This window comes from Dendrobates tinctorius, unplaced genomic scaffold (genome assembly GCF_039654945.1).
Source record: "Dendrobates tinctorius isolate UK_male_01 unplaced genomic scaffold, ASM3965494v1 ptg000129l, whole genome shotgun sequence".
Lineage (NCBI taxonomy): Eukaryota > Metazoa > Chordata > Amphibia > Anura > Dendrobatidae > Dendrobates > Dendrobates tinctorius.
Genome location: NW_027361797.1, coordinates 38,212,211 through 38,224,682, shown reverse-complemented (window position 1 = coordinate 38,224,682; position 12,472 = coordinate 38,212,211). Strand labels below are relative to the sequence as shown.

The following is a 12,472-nucleotide window of genomic DNA, read 5'->3' as shown; positions in this document are numbered from 1 at the left end:
TATTAAAAAAAAAAAAAAAAAAAAAACTTTGTTAGAATTTACTCTATATTTGTACTATTATTATTTATTTTATTATTTAGTTGATAAAATGATCCCTCTCTGCCCTCCAGACTTTGTAGTAATGTGATCAGAGCTGCAGGGAAATATTGCCATTTTTTTCTTCTCTTTTTATGGTGCAGAAAAATCATTTTTAGATATTCAACGTGCTTTAAGCCGAGTCCACACAAACACATTTTCAGTCCAAGTGATATCCGTGAAAATATGCATCATTTGGACCAAAGTTCTTCAATTAGACTATTCGGATTAGTTTTTTTCTCTGACTGAATCTGCAAAAGGTAAAAAATCGCAGCACGCAGCCGTGTCTTCCGGGTGTTGGAAGAGACTCGCCCATTCAAGTCTATCGGAGCGCAAACGAAAGAAATCGGATCCCATATGGATCATTTGTATGGCATCTAATTTTAACGGATTCATTTTGGTTCTTTAACACAGGAAACGGCATTTGTTGTTATAAATTTTAATTACTGCTGATGTATAAAACCGGATTGTAGACGTATGGAAATATAGATTAAATTGTCAGTTTCTTTCTGGATGAAAATCGGACGATTTTTTTTTTTTTTTTTTTTTTTTTTTAACGATCGTCTGAACTTGCACCCGCCATTGTGAACTGGTAATGATGAATATACAGTGGGAGAAATAAGTATTTGATCCCTTGCTGATTTTGTAAGTTTGCCCACTGACAATGACATGAACAGTCTATAATTTTAAGGGGAGGTTAATTTTAACATTGAGAGATGGAATATCAAAAATAAAATCCAGAAAATCATATTGTATAAATTATATACATTATTTTGCAGTGAGAAATAAGTATTTGATCCCTCTGGCAAACAAGACTTAATACTTGGTGGCAAAACCCTTGTTGGCAAGCCCAGCAGTCAGATGTTTTTTGTAGTTGATGATGAGGTTTGCGCACATGTCAGGAGGAATTTTGGTCCACTCCTCTTTGCAGATCATCTCTAAATCATTAAGATTTTGAAGCTGTCGCTTGGCAACTCGGAGCTTCAACTCCCTCCATAAGTTTTCTATGGGATTATGGTCTGGAGACTGGCTAGACCACTCCATAACCTCAATGTGCTTCTTTTTGAGCCGCTCCTTTGTTGCCTTGGCTGTATGTTTTGGGTCATTGTCTTGCTGGAAGACCCAGCCATGACCCATTTTTAATGTCCTGGCGGAGGGAAGGAGGTTGTCACTCATGATTTTATAGTGCATGGCTCCATCCATTCTTCCATTGGTGCCGTGAAGTAGTCCTGTGCCCTTAGGAGAGAAACACCCCCAAAACATAATGTTTCCACCGCCATGCTTGACAGTGGGGACGGTGTTCTTTGGGTCATAGGCAGCATTTCTCGTCCTCCAAACACGGCGGTTAGGTGGTGCTTGTCTATTCCTACATATATGTTTTGCATAAAATCTCTATTTATTCCCATTATTTAATCAGCGCCGCTGTGGACGATATTACCCCGGTGTACGACGGAACGTGCTTTTCCAGCAAAGCCATTTCTGCAACAGTGTAAACATGGCAATTATAAGGCATCAAAGTGAGCACACCATGTTATGGAGATAGCGGAGAGTCCCCAAAGGTATTTATCTGTGATGTGACGGCGTCCCATGGGCACTGCTACCTTTTATGACAAAACACAGATGCCAGGTCGTCCCATTATCATCCGTTCAAAGCCGCTGCTTGTATTCACTTATGTGTGGGAAATAATAATGAAGGGAGTATTTTTTAACATGAAAGTCTCTGAAATTCACACAATCCTTTTCCACTCTTTGTATGGAAACTTACGAAGATGAGAAATGGAGGTTTTTATCCACAGGAACCAATCAGACACGTATTCCGCAGCGGCAAAATCTGCACCAAATCAGGTTGATGTGCTGAGGAATGGCGCCAGATTTGCTGTAGAATGCACTTAACCAAAGCTTTGTTTGAAAAAAGGCTTTTAAGCCAAAACGCGTCATATATATGATGATCTGGAGATTTTATGGAATAATCCCTAAAATAATTGCAACATACGTGAGCGCCTTTTTTTCATATTTTTACATGTGGGACGCCATCCCTTTGACACGAGCGCCGCTAATCTCTTACTGCCGACTGGAAGCATATGTGGATTCAGTAGATAGTGATAAACAGATAATCTGCAAATCACGACATCTATAAATTATGTTTTCCAAACTTCAAAAATCACTTGAAAGTTATTAGGTGTCTCCCAATTTACAGCTTACTGCCTGTTGTTAGGTGTAATCTGTCTCTAGAGGCAGAGAAGTCAGGAGGCTTACAGGAAGTAGGGCGGGTCTTTGTCTCTTTGCTCATGCTCTCCTGTCTGATAAACTCCATACAGACATAACAGAGAGCTGTCTTACAGTAAGGTGCAGGCAATTGGACAGTGGAAGGAGCAATGCATGTTGGGAAGTCGGGGAAAGGAAGTTCCAGCACCTACAATGCTGGAAAAATACAAAGAACAGCTACAATTTAATAACTTACTGTATACTACTTTATTATTGCACTCAGTGCTCACATAGTAAGCTCAGAATCTACCTTAACACTGACTGCTGGCATCAATTTTATCATGAGTAGGTGAACAGTACATTTCTACAGTATAGCTTTCGTTTGCACAAATGGTGGGGTTAAAGTGTAACTAAATATTTGAAAAAAAAAATTTATATTTTGGCCCCTTTAATTACCTGCAGGATGGTGGAAGTTCTGATTCTAAGACCTCACACCCATTGCTCAAAGGATTTCTGAGAAGTGCGCAGCTTGGGAGACAGAAGCTACGCTTTCGATTGAATCCGTACTCCTGCCTTCCAAGGATGTCATTGAAAAGTGGCAGAGAGCGGTAGTCATGACCGAGTTGCTCTCCGATTACGCTCTGGCACTACAAATAAACGGGGTCCCAGTCCCAGTGTGCTGACAGGTGTGTGGGGCATCACACTCACTTGTAGGCCGCAGGCCTCTGCTGTCTCCAGGCCTCCATCCTCCAGAGCCGTCGCACACCAGGGGATGTCAAGATCTTCACAACAGGCAAACATTTAATGGTCAGTTCAAGTTCATCAGGTGGGATAGGGCACAGCATTTCATGTTTCTTCCTTCCTTACTACAACACCTCTTCTTCAGCCCTATCACTCGCTCATTCTGGGCTATCCCTAAGCTCACTGACTCCATCAGCCCCAGAGATTTCCTGTCCACTTCAGCAGTCCCCTGTCTTCCGACTTGGCGGCTCCCTTCCCATCTTACACTGTACGCCAGAGGACATGATGTGTCCAGCAGCCACTTGGCCAGTCCTTGGGTTTCAGACATGGCAGGAAGGAACGCTCGGAATCCAGTAGGGTCTGGTAAATGCTGCCCCTAGCAGCCCACTGCACCTGAACTTGACCTTGACACTACTCTTCTCTATCTCGCTTGCGATCTGGAAGTGCCCCCCTTTTATTAACACTAGATCCTACTCACTGGGCCTGTTCTATCATTAACTATATAATTAACTATTTCTTATCCTATGTCCTATATCAGTTATCTTTTCCCTAATCTAATCCTGTACTATGCACTACTCGCATTCTACATTAACACTTTGCATTACTTATATGCTGTACCTTTCCATTACACATTATATAAGACGTACATCACTATTCACATTACATGTAAAACCGCATGACGCCTATACACATAGCGCGATTGTTGTTGTCTTCAGGGGCAGCATCAGGGTAAGCCAGTCCACATCCCGACATCATCATTGCAGGAAGTAGAGACTTTCTGCTGATTGGGCAGCATCGGAAAAAGAGCAGGATAGATTTGGGGAAGTGAGTATTTGTTGTTTTTTTTTTAAACCAATCTGAGTATTTTGTAAAAAAAAAAAAATGATGCTACTCAGTAAGTAACAGCTTCTCACCCGAACCAGCGCCAATCCAGTGATGTCAGTTCTGGGTCTCCCAGGGCTATCGTGACATTATTATGCCACATGAGCCCTGCAGCCAATCATCAGTTGCTAGTGGGATGCAATGCTCACACTTCCCGCCGCCGTCAGTGTGAGAACTGGAGTCTATTAGCAGTTGTTGACTGGCTGCAGTGCTCAGAGATTGACAGCAGCATGGAAGATATTGTTGGAGATTTTGCTTTTTGGGCCAGTGAGATAGACCCCACCGGCATAGGGATGTGTCTGATGTCTACATGGTGAGACCCTCGCCTTACATTGCTCATGACTTTCTATATGATTTACAAGTAACACAGATACTGAGCCACATCAAAATAGTTTATTTTGGTCACAGATATATTTGTATCACAATAATGTATAAAAATGAAACTGGTTATCTGGTAAATTTGGAGACATGTAGTCACACCCAATATGGGTCAGTAAAGACGCAATCCCGATAGAAGTTGAGCTAAGTGAGGAGCGCCGGGTTCACGTAAGAACTCATCGATGGCTCCAAGTCACAGATACAGCAATTGGCAAATGAAGGCAAACACAACGCAGAAGTCAGCGGTTATTGAGATGCCTGAAAGAGAGGAAAAGGATGATGAGGAGTCCCATAGTGAGAAATGGGGCATAAAACAAACCTTTAAAGCCGTGTTCACTAGAGATGAGCAACTTTGCCTTTTTTAGGGTCAAGTCGGGTTTCATGAAACCCGACTTTCTCAAAAGTCGAACGAAATCGACCGACTATAGGGAAAAGTCGTGAAAAGTCGTGAAACACGAAACCCAATGCAAGTCAATGGGGAGAAAAGTTGGCAGTGAGTGGAGACTGTAAACCCACCTGGCATGAATTTTAACCCTAGAGGCGGTGAAATCTCTCTCTCTCTTCTCTCTCCCTTTCCCTCTCCCTCTCTCTCCCACTCCCACTCCAGCTACGCTCCCGCTACGCTAGCTCCGCTTCTCTCATTGGCTGAAAAAAGTTACGTGCAAGCATTCGGCGAAACCCGACTTTGGCGCTTGGGTCGCCGACCGCATGGCCGACTTCACACTGTGGTCGGGTATCGTTTCATGAAATCCGACTTTGGCGAAAGTCGGCGACTTTTGAGCCTGACCGACCTGTTTCGCTCAACTCTAGTGTTCACACATAACTTATGCTGCATTTTTTTTAATGGGGAGACTGAAAAAAAATGGAGTTGTGTTTTAAAGTGAAGAATCAAAGATTTTCTGTACTATAAAAAAAAGCTGCTTCAAATGAAAGGAAAAACTACAGCATTTATACTAAGTATGAACACAGCCTAAGACTATGAAAATTGAAATAAAATATGACTTGGGATTTCATCTTTTATTATCTCATTTGAGGGGAAATAATAGAGCGGCTACAAAGTGTATTTATCATTCTGGGGGACCTGCCCTGTCCTGCATTTCACATAAAGCCTTTTGATTTGAATGGGTATTGTGTAATGCCGAGCTTCACCTGCGGAGGCGCTGCAGGTAAGTAGAACATTTACTGCTAGGTTTCCTTACTAGATTTGAGTATCTTGTGATCAGCTTCAAAATTATCAGCCTCTAACAAATCCAAAGTGGAGAACGTTGTAGGCCTCATTGACACGTCAGAGTTTGGTCAGTATTTTGCATGAGTTTTTGTATAGCAACACTTGGAAAGGAACTTACATAGAAAAACTATGATTGAAAGATTGACACTAATGATGAGCGAACGTGCTGGTGTTATCTGAGCATGCTTGGGTGCTAACCAAGTGTCTTTGGCGTGCATGAAAAATATGTTCGAGTCTCTGCGGCTGTTGTTCATCAGCCGTAACACATGCAGGGATTCATCATTGACCGCATTTCCAGAGCTAAATCCTGATTTTTCCATCACCATCCAGAACTACATCTAAACCTATGAGATATATGTAGCATCTGACCACTTACTCATGGATACTGGGGGAGTGGTGGCGGTGGTCGTAGTGCGTGTTGTCACTGGTATTGATGTGTAGCCGCTGGCTCTTCTGCCCTCTAGTGCCTGGCCAAGGCTTTGCAGTTGTACGCTGTTCAGCAGTGCCCGCTGCGATTCTGTAACCATTGCTCCATTCTCAGGTCCAAGGTTTGTGATTTGCTCAGGTGACAGCTCCTTAGGAAAGCACATTATTAAAGGGGTTAGCCAGGACTATTTTTTTTTTTACTATGGGCCTAAGTACAAATAGGCACGTATTTGCTTCCTACCTGCCTGTTTTGCCTGGCGCTAATCTCTGCCGTCACAGAGCGTTAATAGACTACTCCCGCTGATGTCACATCGACAGAGTATTGGCTTCTCTAATGATCTGCTCTTTTGTTGAGGTGTGACTACCGATGTCATGTCTAACTGCAGAGGGCCGGCTGAATCGCCACCAGGAGCAGTCAGTGAGCAGCTGAATTGCTATTTTAAGCGGTCAGTCTGTAGCTGAATCGCCACCTAGAGTGGTCAGTGAGCAGCTGAATCGCTACCAGGAGCGGTCAGTGAGCAGCTGAATTGCTACCTGGGGCGGTCAGTGAGCAGCTGAATCAACATCTGGAGTGGTCTGTGAGCAGCTGAATCGCCACCTGGAGTGGTCAGTGAGCAGCTGAATCTCCACCTGGAGTGGTCAGTGAGAAGCTGCGTCACCACCTGGAGTGGTCAGTGAGCAGCTGATTTGCCACCTGGAGCGGTCAGTGAGAAGCTGAATCGCCAACGGAAGCAGTCAGTGAGCAGCTGAATCGCCACTGGAAGCAGGGAGCAGCTGAATTTCCACCAGGAGCAGTCAGTAAGCAGCTGAATCACCACCAAGAGCGGTCAGTCACCAGCTGAATCGCCACCAGGACCGATCAGTGAGCAGCTGAATCTCCACCAGTAGTCAGTGAGCATCTAACTCGCTATCAGAAGCGAGCAGTCACCAGCTGAATCGCCACCAGGAGCGGTCAGTGAGAAGCTGAATTGCCATCTGGAGTGGTCAGTGAGCAGCTGAATCTCCACCAGGAGCGGTCAATGAGCAGCTGAGTTGCCACCTGGAGCAGTCAGTGAGCAGCTGAGTCACCACCTGGAGCAGTCAGTGAGCAGCTGAGTCACCACCAAGAGCGATAAGTCAGCAGCTGAATCGCAACCAGGAGCAATCAGTGAGCAGCTGAATCGCCAACGGAAGCAGTCAGTGAGCAGCTGAATCGCTAATGGAAGCAGTCAGTGAGCAGCTGAATCGCCACCTGGAGCGGTCAGTGAGCAGCTGAATTGCCACCAAGAGTGGTCAGTGAGCAGCTGAATTGCCACCAAGAGCAGACAGTCAGCAGATGAATCGCCACCAGGAGCGATCAGTCACCAGCTGAATCATTACTAGGAGCAGTCAGTGAACAGCTGAATCACCACCAGGAGCGGTCAGTGAGCAGCTGAATCACCACCAGGATCGGTCCATGAGCTGCTAAATCGCCACCAGGAACGGTGAGTGAACAGCTGAGTTGCTGGGTACAAAAAGCCAATAGTTTTTAGACCCATAGTAAAAACAAATACTCCTGGATAACCTTTTAACATTTTTTTAATTAATAACCCAAGTTATACGCACAGTAATTTCCTCTAATTTTGTTAATATAAATGTGTGTGGGTGTTAATATGGCATCAGGCCACTTCTAGAGTTATAAGAGCTTTTATTCTTGGCATTGCACATGGTGTTGATGTCTCTCCTAGATGCTTGGAAAAAAAATCAATTTTATAAAATTCACTTGTGGTAAGTTCATAAAGATTGACAGTGCCAAGTTTAAAGTCACTGGCCCTGATTCATTTCCTTTTTTTATTTTGATGTCCCTTTTCTTTTACGTCTTGTGATATTCACTGACATTTATTGCGCCAAATTCATCAAAATACACTCACCTTGAGGAAGACACCTTGTGTGTCGGAACGCGTGGGTTTCTTTATGCCACCTGATGGGCTGCCTGTCTGACTGCTGACTGGGATGACTGGGTGACCGGACTCTGATACTTACCCTGATAGGGAAATGGTGATGTATAGCTATACTTTAATCAGGGCTAGTGCATCTCTCAGTATTTCACTTTTGATCTGCTAGAGCCACTGACTACTAGGATTAAACTTATTCTTTGTGTGGTCATTTATTCAGGTATTATGCTTGATATGATATTACACTCTACCTGAGTATACTATAACCACTGTGTATCAGGTTTTGTTTTACACAACCTATAGTCTTACCTAAATGGAACAACCAGCAGCATACTACTACTAAATAGTAATCTATATGTGATTTGTATATTGTCTAGGCAGTTGGTGGACATATTGTGGACTATGGGACCTCTTGTTTGTTATAGTCCCTTGCCTTGTTTTTAAATGTTTTTATTGTGTGTAGTATTTCATGACCTGATGTACAATAAAAATTCATGATTTTTTCACAATTACTAGTTATTGTGGTGATCCTAAATTATTTCTTTGCATAGTCTTTCATCTATTTAAATTCATCAAAATGGCGCACGCGGTTTATGAATTCTGCTCAAAGTAAAAAATTTACTTTTTTTTTACTGTATCCCATTTTTTTAAACATTTTGAGGAAAAATGTGCAACTTTTTCAAAATAGCACAAAATTTGGGACTTTTTGCTTGACATGCAGAAAATCACTCTGGGGGGGGGACTGGTATGGTGTGATGCTACATTTTGTAACTTTTTAAAAAGTCACACGTGAAGAATCAGCCAAAAGCATCTGAAATCGCTAAGCTCCGACCACATAAAAAAAAAACAAAAACGGGTGCAAATAGAATAATGAATTGGGCGCTAACAAAAAAAGGGGCAAAACACAAAACTAGACAAAGAACAGGCTCAAAGGCAATGATAAGCCCGGACAACTGAGCTTGGTGTGTGCACACGCTGCGGATTCTGCTGTGGATCCGCAGCGGTTTTGGCCCTGCGGGTCCACAGCAGTTTCTGCTGCGTTGTACAGTACCCTTTTAGCCTATGGAAAATGAAATCCGCAGTGCACACTGTGCGGAATTTTCTGCGCGGATTTCAAATCCACAAAAAGAATTGACATGTCAATTCTTTCTGCGGATTCCGCTGCGGTTTGCCACCTGCTCCATTGTAGAGGTGTGAAACTGCAGGGCAAACCCGCAGGCTCATCCGCAGATAAACCGCAAGTCTTTTGACCTGCGGATTTTTCAAAATCCGCACATCATTCCTCAGAGTGTGCACACACCCTCACTCATCCTTCCCAGGTCCGGCACTGTATTTCTACCGCTGCTCCAGATGTTATTCTCTACAGCGTTGATGTCACTTCAACAGCACTGCATCCAATCACTGAGCTAAGCAAGATGTCAGCGCTACAGACAATAGGAGGCAGAGACTCAGGGTTGGACCAGGGGAGGGTGAGTATTATTTTTTTTTTTTTTTTACAAACTACAGCTGGGGGACATCCTTTTGGTCATATACTGTACACATTAAAAAAAAAATTCTTATATATATAATTACCTTAAATATCTCCTCTGGTATAAATTTAATAGCGAAAGGCTGAATATAGGACATGAGTTTTGGATCAAGCGTCTTGAAATTGTCCTTACTCATACCAGCTAAAAAAAAACAAAAAAAAAACCATAACAAGGACATTGGTCAGTACATCTTCAAATTAGAGATCCTGTATATTAACAGTTACCGTGAACTATCTATATGTATAGTATATAATCATAAATCACTAAATTGCATGTATTTTGGGCTAAAATTCATCTTTGCAATTGGGTTTCATTAAAAATGTTGCACCTTTTGCCTTCTATAGCTTCTGTATTGCACTGTTTATTGCTGGCTGCAGAATGAGATAACTGAGAATCAGTCAGTGAGCTTGCATTTTTCCAGAACTCCTCTGTGCTGATTTTTGATCACAGACCAAATCAATATTGAATGTGCAGCGAATGTGGCCAAACCCTTCTTCTCGGTCTATAAATTGCAGATTGTTTGCCGCTGTTCACATCTGCAGATTTTCTGGATTATTGTTTACGGATTAACAGAATTTCATTGTAAAACTTTCCTTAGAAGTAACTATAGGAAGAGTAAAATGGGTCACCTGCTATGTAGCCAATGTCATTCAGAACATAATGGCTCCACTCCTCAGTTTTTCCGTAAATCTTCTCAGTCTTGCTCTTCAATGCTCGCAGGATTTGATGGCTGCACGGTAGAGATCCAATTCTGGAAATAACTGAACTAAATACAAAAAAAAAAAATAATAATAAGTAGGATCATCCAGAAGTTTACAGCAAATGTAATTTAGGGCTTAGCTCATACAGTATGTCCATGCACCCTTGTAAAGCATTTAGGGTGGTCCTCCCAGTGACCCCCCCCAGATCTGACAGCCGCTCCACAGAAGTGGCTCCCGTTCTGGCACACTCACATTCACCTCGATCTCAGCCATGTAATTCTACTCTTATGGGTATATCCTGATAAGACACAGTTCATATAGTAACATTATATGGTTGAAAGAATAAAATGGGAAGAAGCAGTTGTCTTAGAACTATATACATGCCGATCAAAAGCCTGAAGGTTTTTCTAGAAAAGCATATTATGGCAGGGGCGAAGAACTGAGCCTGGGTGTCTGAGAATCCCCAAAGGGCCCTCTGCCACATAAAAAGACACAAGTGTTATAAATGGCATCTGGTAAGCTGGGGGCCCTCGGGTCCTGGTATAGATTTTGCATTAGGTGTAGGAGATTTAAAAAGTAAATGCTATTTTTTTTTTTTTCAAAAATCAATAATACAGATGAAAATAAGAAACTTTGTAATATATCTTATCAGAGACATCTGCTTCTTTCTCCTCCTGGACTGATTATTCACTTTCAATTCATGGATAAAATCTGTATTGAGTGAAGACAGATTTTACCATTAATAAGACAGGAAGTGACAGTTGGTGCTTTAAAACTTCTATGTAGAGGAGAGGGGAGGAGAAAGAAACAGACAGACATCCTGCTGCAAGTTCTCCTGAAAAGATGCTACAGAGGGAGGAGCTGGAGGCAGAGACACATCCTGCTGCAAGTTCTCCTGAAATGACCATTACAGAGGGAGGAGCTAGAGGCAGAGACAGACATCCTGCTGCAAGTTCTCCTGAAGAGATGCTACGGAGGGAAGAGCTGGAGGCAGAGACACATCCTGCTGCAAGTTCTCCTGACATGACCGTTACAGAGGGAGGAGCTAGAGGCAGAGACAGACATCCTGCTGCAAGTTCTCCTGAAATGACTGTTACAGAGGGCGGAGCTAGAGGCAGAGACAGACATCCTGCTGCAAGTTCTCCTGAAATGACCGATACAGAGGGAGGAGCTAAAGGCTGACACAGACACCTAGAACTTTGTGTGCACCAATTGCCATCTATGGAGCACTGTAACTGTCATTTCAGGAGAACTTGCAGGAGAATATGTGTAGGCCTCTAGCTTCTCCCCTCTACATAGAATTCTAAAATCACCAACTGCCATCTCCTATCTCAGTAATGGGAAAATCCATCTTCATTGAATACAGATTTTACCCATGAATTGAGAGTGAATGATCAGTCCAGGAGGTAAAAAAAAACAACCAGATTTCCCTGATAAGATATACTATATAGTAGCTTATTTTCTATGTATTATTAATTTATTAAATAAAAATTAAAGTAACGACGACTCTTTACATGCATGATTACAATCTGTCAGAACTGAATTGACAGCAATTACTAAAATCATAGTTATTGGCAAACAATCAGAAATTGGCAGAAAGTGCTCCAGGACTTGTTTGTCCATATGATACCACTAATGAGATGTGAACACTTTGCTTCTGTACTAGTGATGATGAGTGAGTGTGCTGGGAGGATAAGGTGTTATCTAAGCATGCTCGTGTACTAATTGAGTATTTTCGGCATGCTCAGAAAAAAATGATTTAATCGCCGAGGCTGTTCGACAGCCGCAACATATGCAGGGATTTCCTAACGAACAGGCAATCCCTGCATGTGTTGCCACTGTCGGACAGCCGTGAGACATGCAGCCGCCGGGACTAGAACATAGTATGCGAGCACGCCGAAAATACTCGATTAGGACACGAGCATGCTCAGATAACACCTTATCCCAGCACACTCGTTCATCACTACTCTGTACATTTGGTGAAACGTATAGAAGTTCTCCAGGACTGCACAGAATGTCGGGAACACATACCGAAACTCCAATGTCTGGATCTGATCTATCTGCTCCTGGTCAGTGGCACACAGACTGATTCCCAACCCAGCTAGCTCAAAGCTCTTCAAATCATTTATTGATTTTCCAGAATCATTTAGAAAACCATAGAGTATAGACTTTGCCTGTAAAGAATGTAGAGAAAAAAAGAAAAAGAAAAAACATCCATGATTATGGTGATATATTTTATTTTTTTTCTTCTCTAGATTGACATCTAGAACAGTTCCTGTAATACAGCGATTACCAAACCCCAGTCCTCACGGCCCCGAACACATCATGTCTTCGGATTTCCGTACTATTGCACAAGCGAGATAAATCCTGAAAATATGACCTATTGGGAAACAC

General features: G+C 42.6%; 1 protein-coding gene and 1 long non-coding RNA gene across 2 annotated transcripts in view; one reads left to right on the top strand and one right to left on the bottom strand.

The window, feature by feature from the left end:
• Positions 1 to 12,472, top strand: part of LOC141047742 (uncharacterized) — a 23,350-nt gene extending 10,878 nt beyond the window's left edge. Inside the window, exon 4 of the long non-coding RNA XR_012219898.1 lies at positions 12,334 to 12,472. This is a non-coding gene — a long non-coding RNA (uncharacterized lncRNA). The remainder of the gene's footprint in view (positions 1 to 12,333) is intronic.
• OTOA (otoancorin) overlaps positions 4,284 to 12,472 on the bottom strand; it is a 43,946-nt gene continuing 35,757 nt past the window's right edge. Inside the window, exons 18-22 of the mRNA XM_073543004.1 lie at positions 12,110 to 12,252; positions 10,007 to 10,143; positions 9,421 to 9,518; positions 5,886 to 6,084; positions 4,284 to 4,539 (exon numbers count right to left, since the gene is read on the bottom strand). Of these exons, the coding sequence (XP_073399105.1) occupies positions 4,475 to 4,539; positions 5,886 to 6,084; positions 9,421 to 9,518; positions 10,007 to 10,143; positions 12,110 to 12,252 (642 nt within the window). The 3' untranslated portion in view covers positions 4,284 to 4,474. The remainder of the gene's footprint in view (positions 4,540 to 5,885; positions 6,085 to 9,420; positions 9,519 to 10,006; positions 10,144 to 12,109; positions 12,253 to 12,472) is intronic.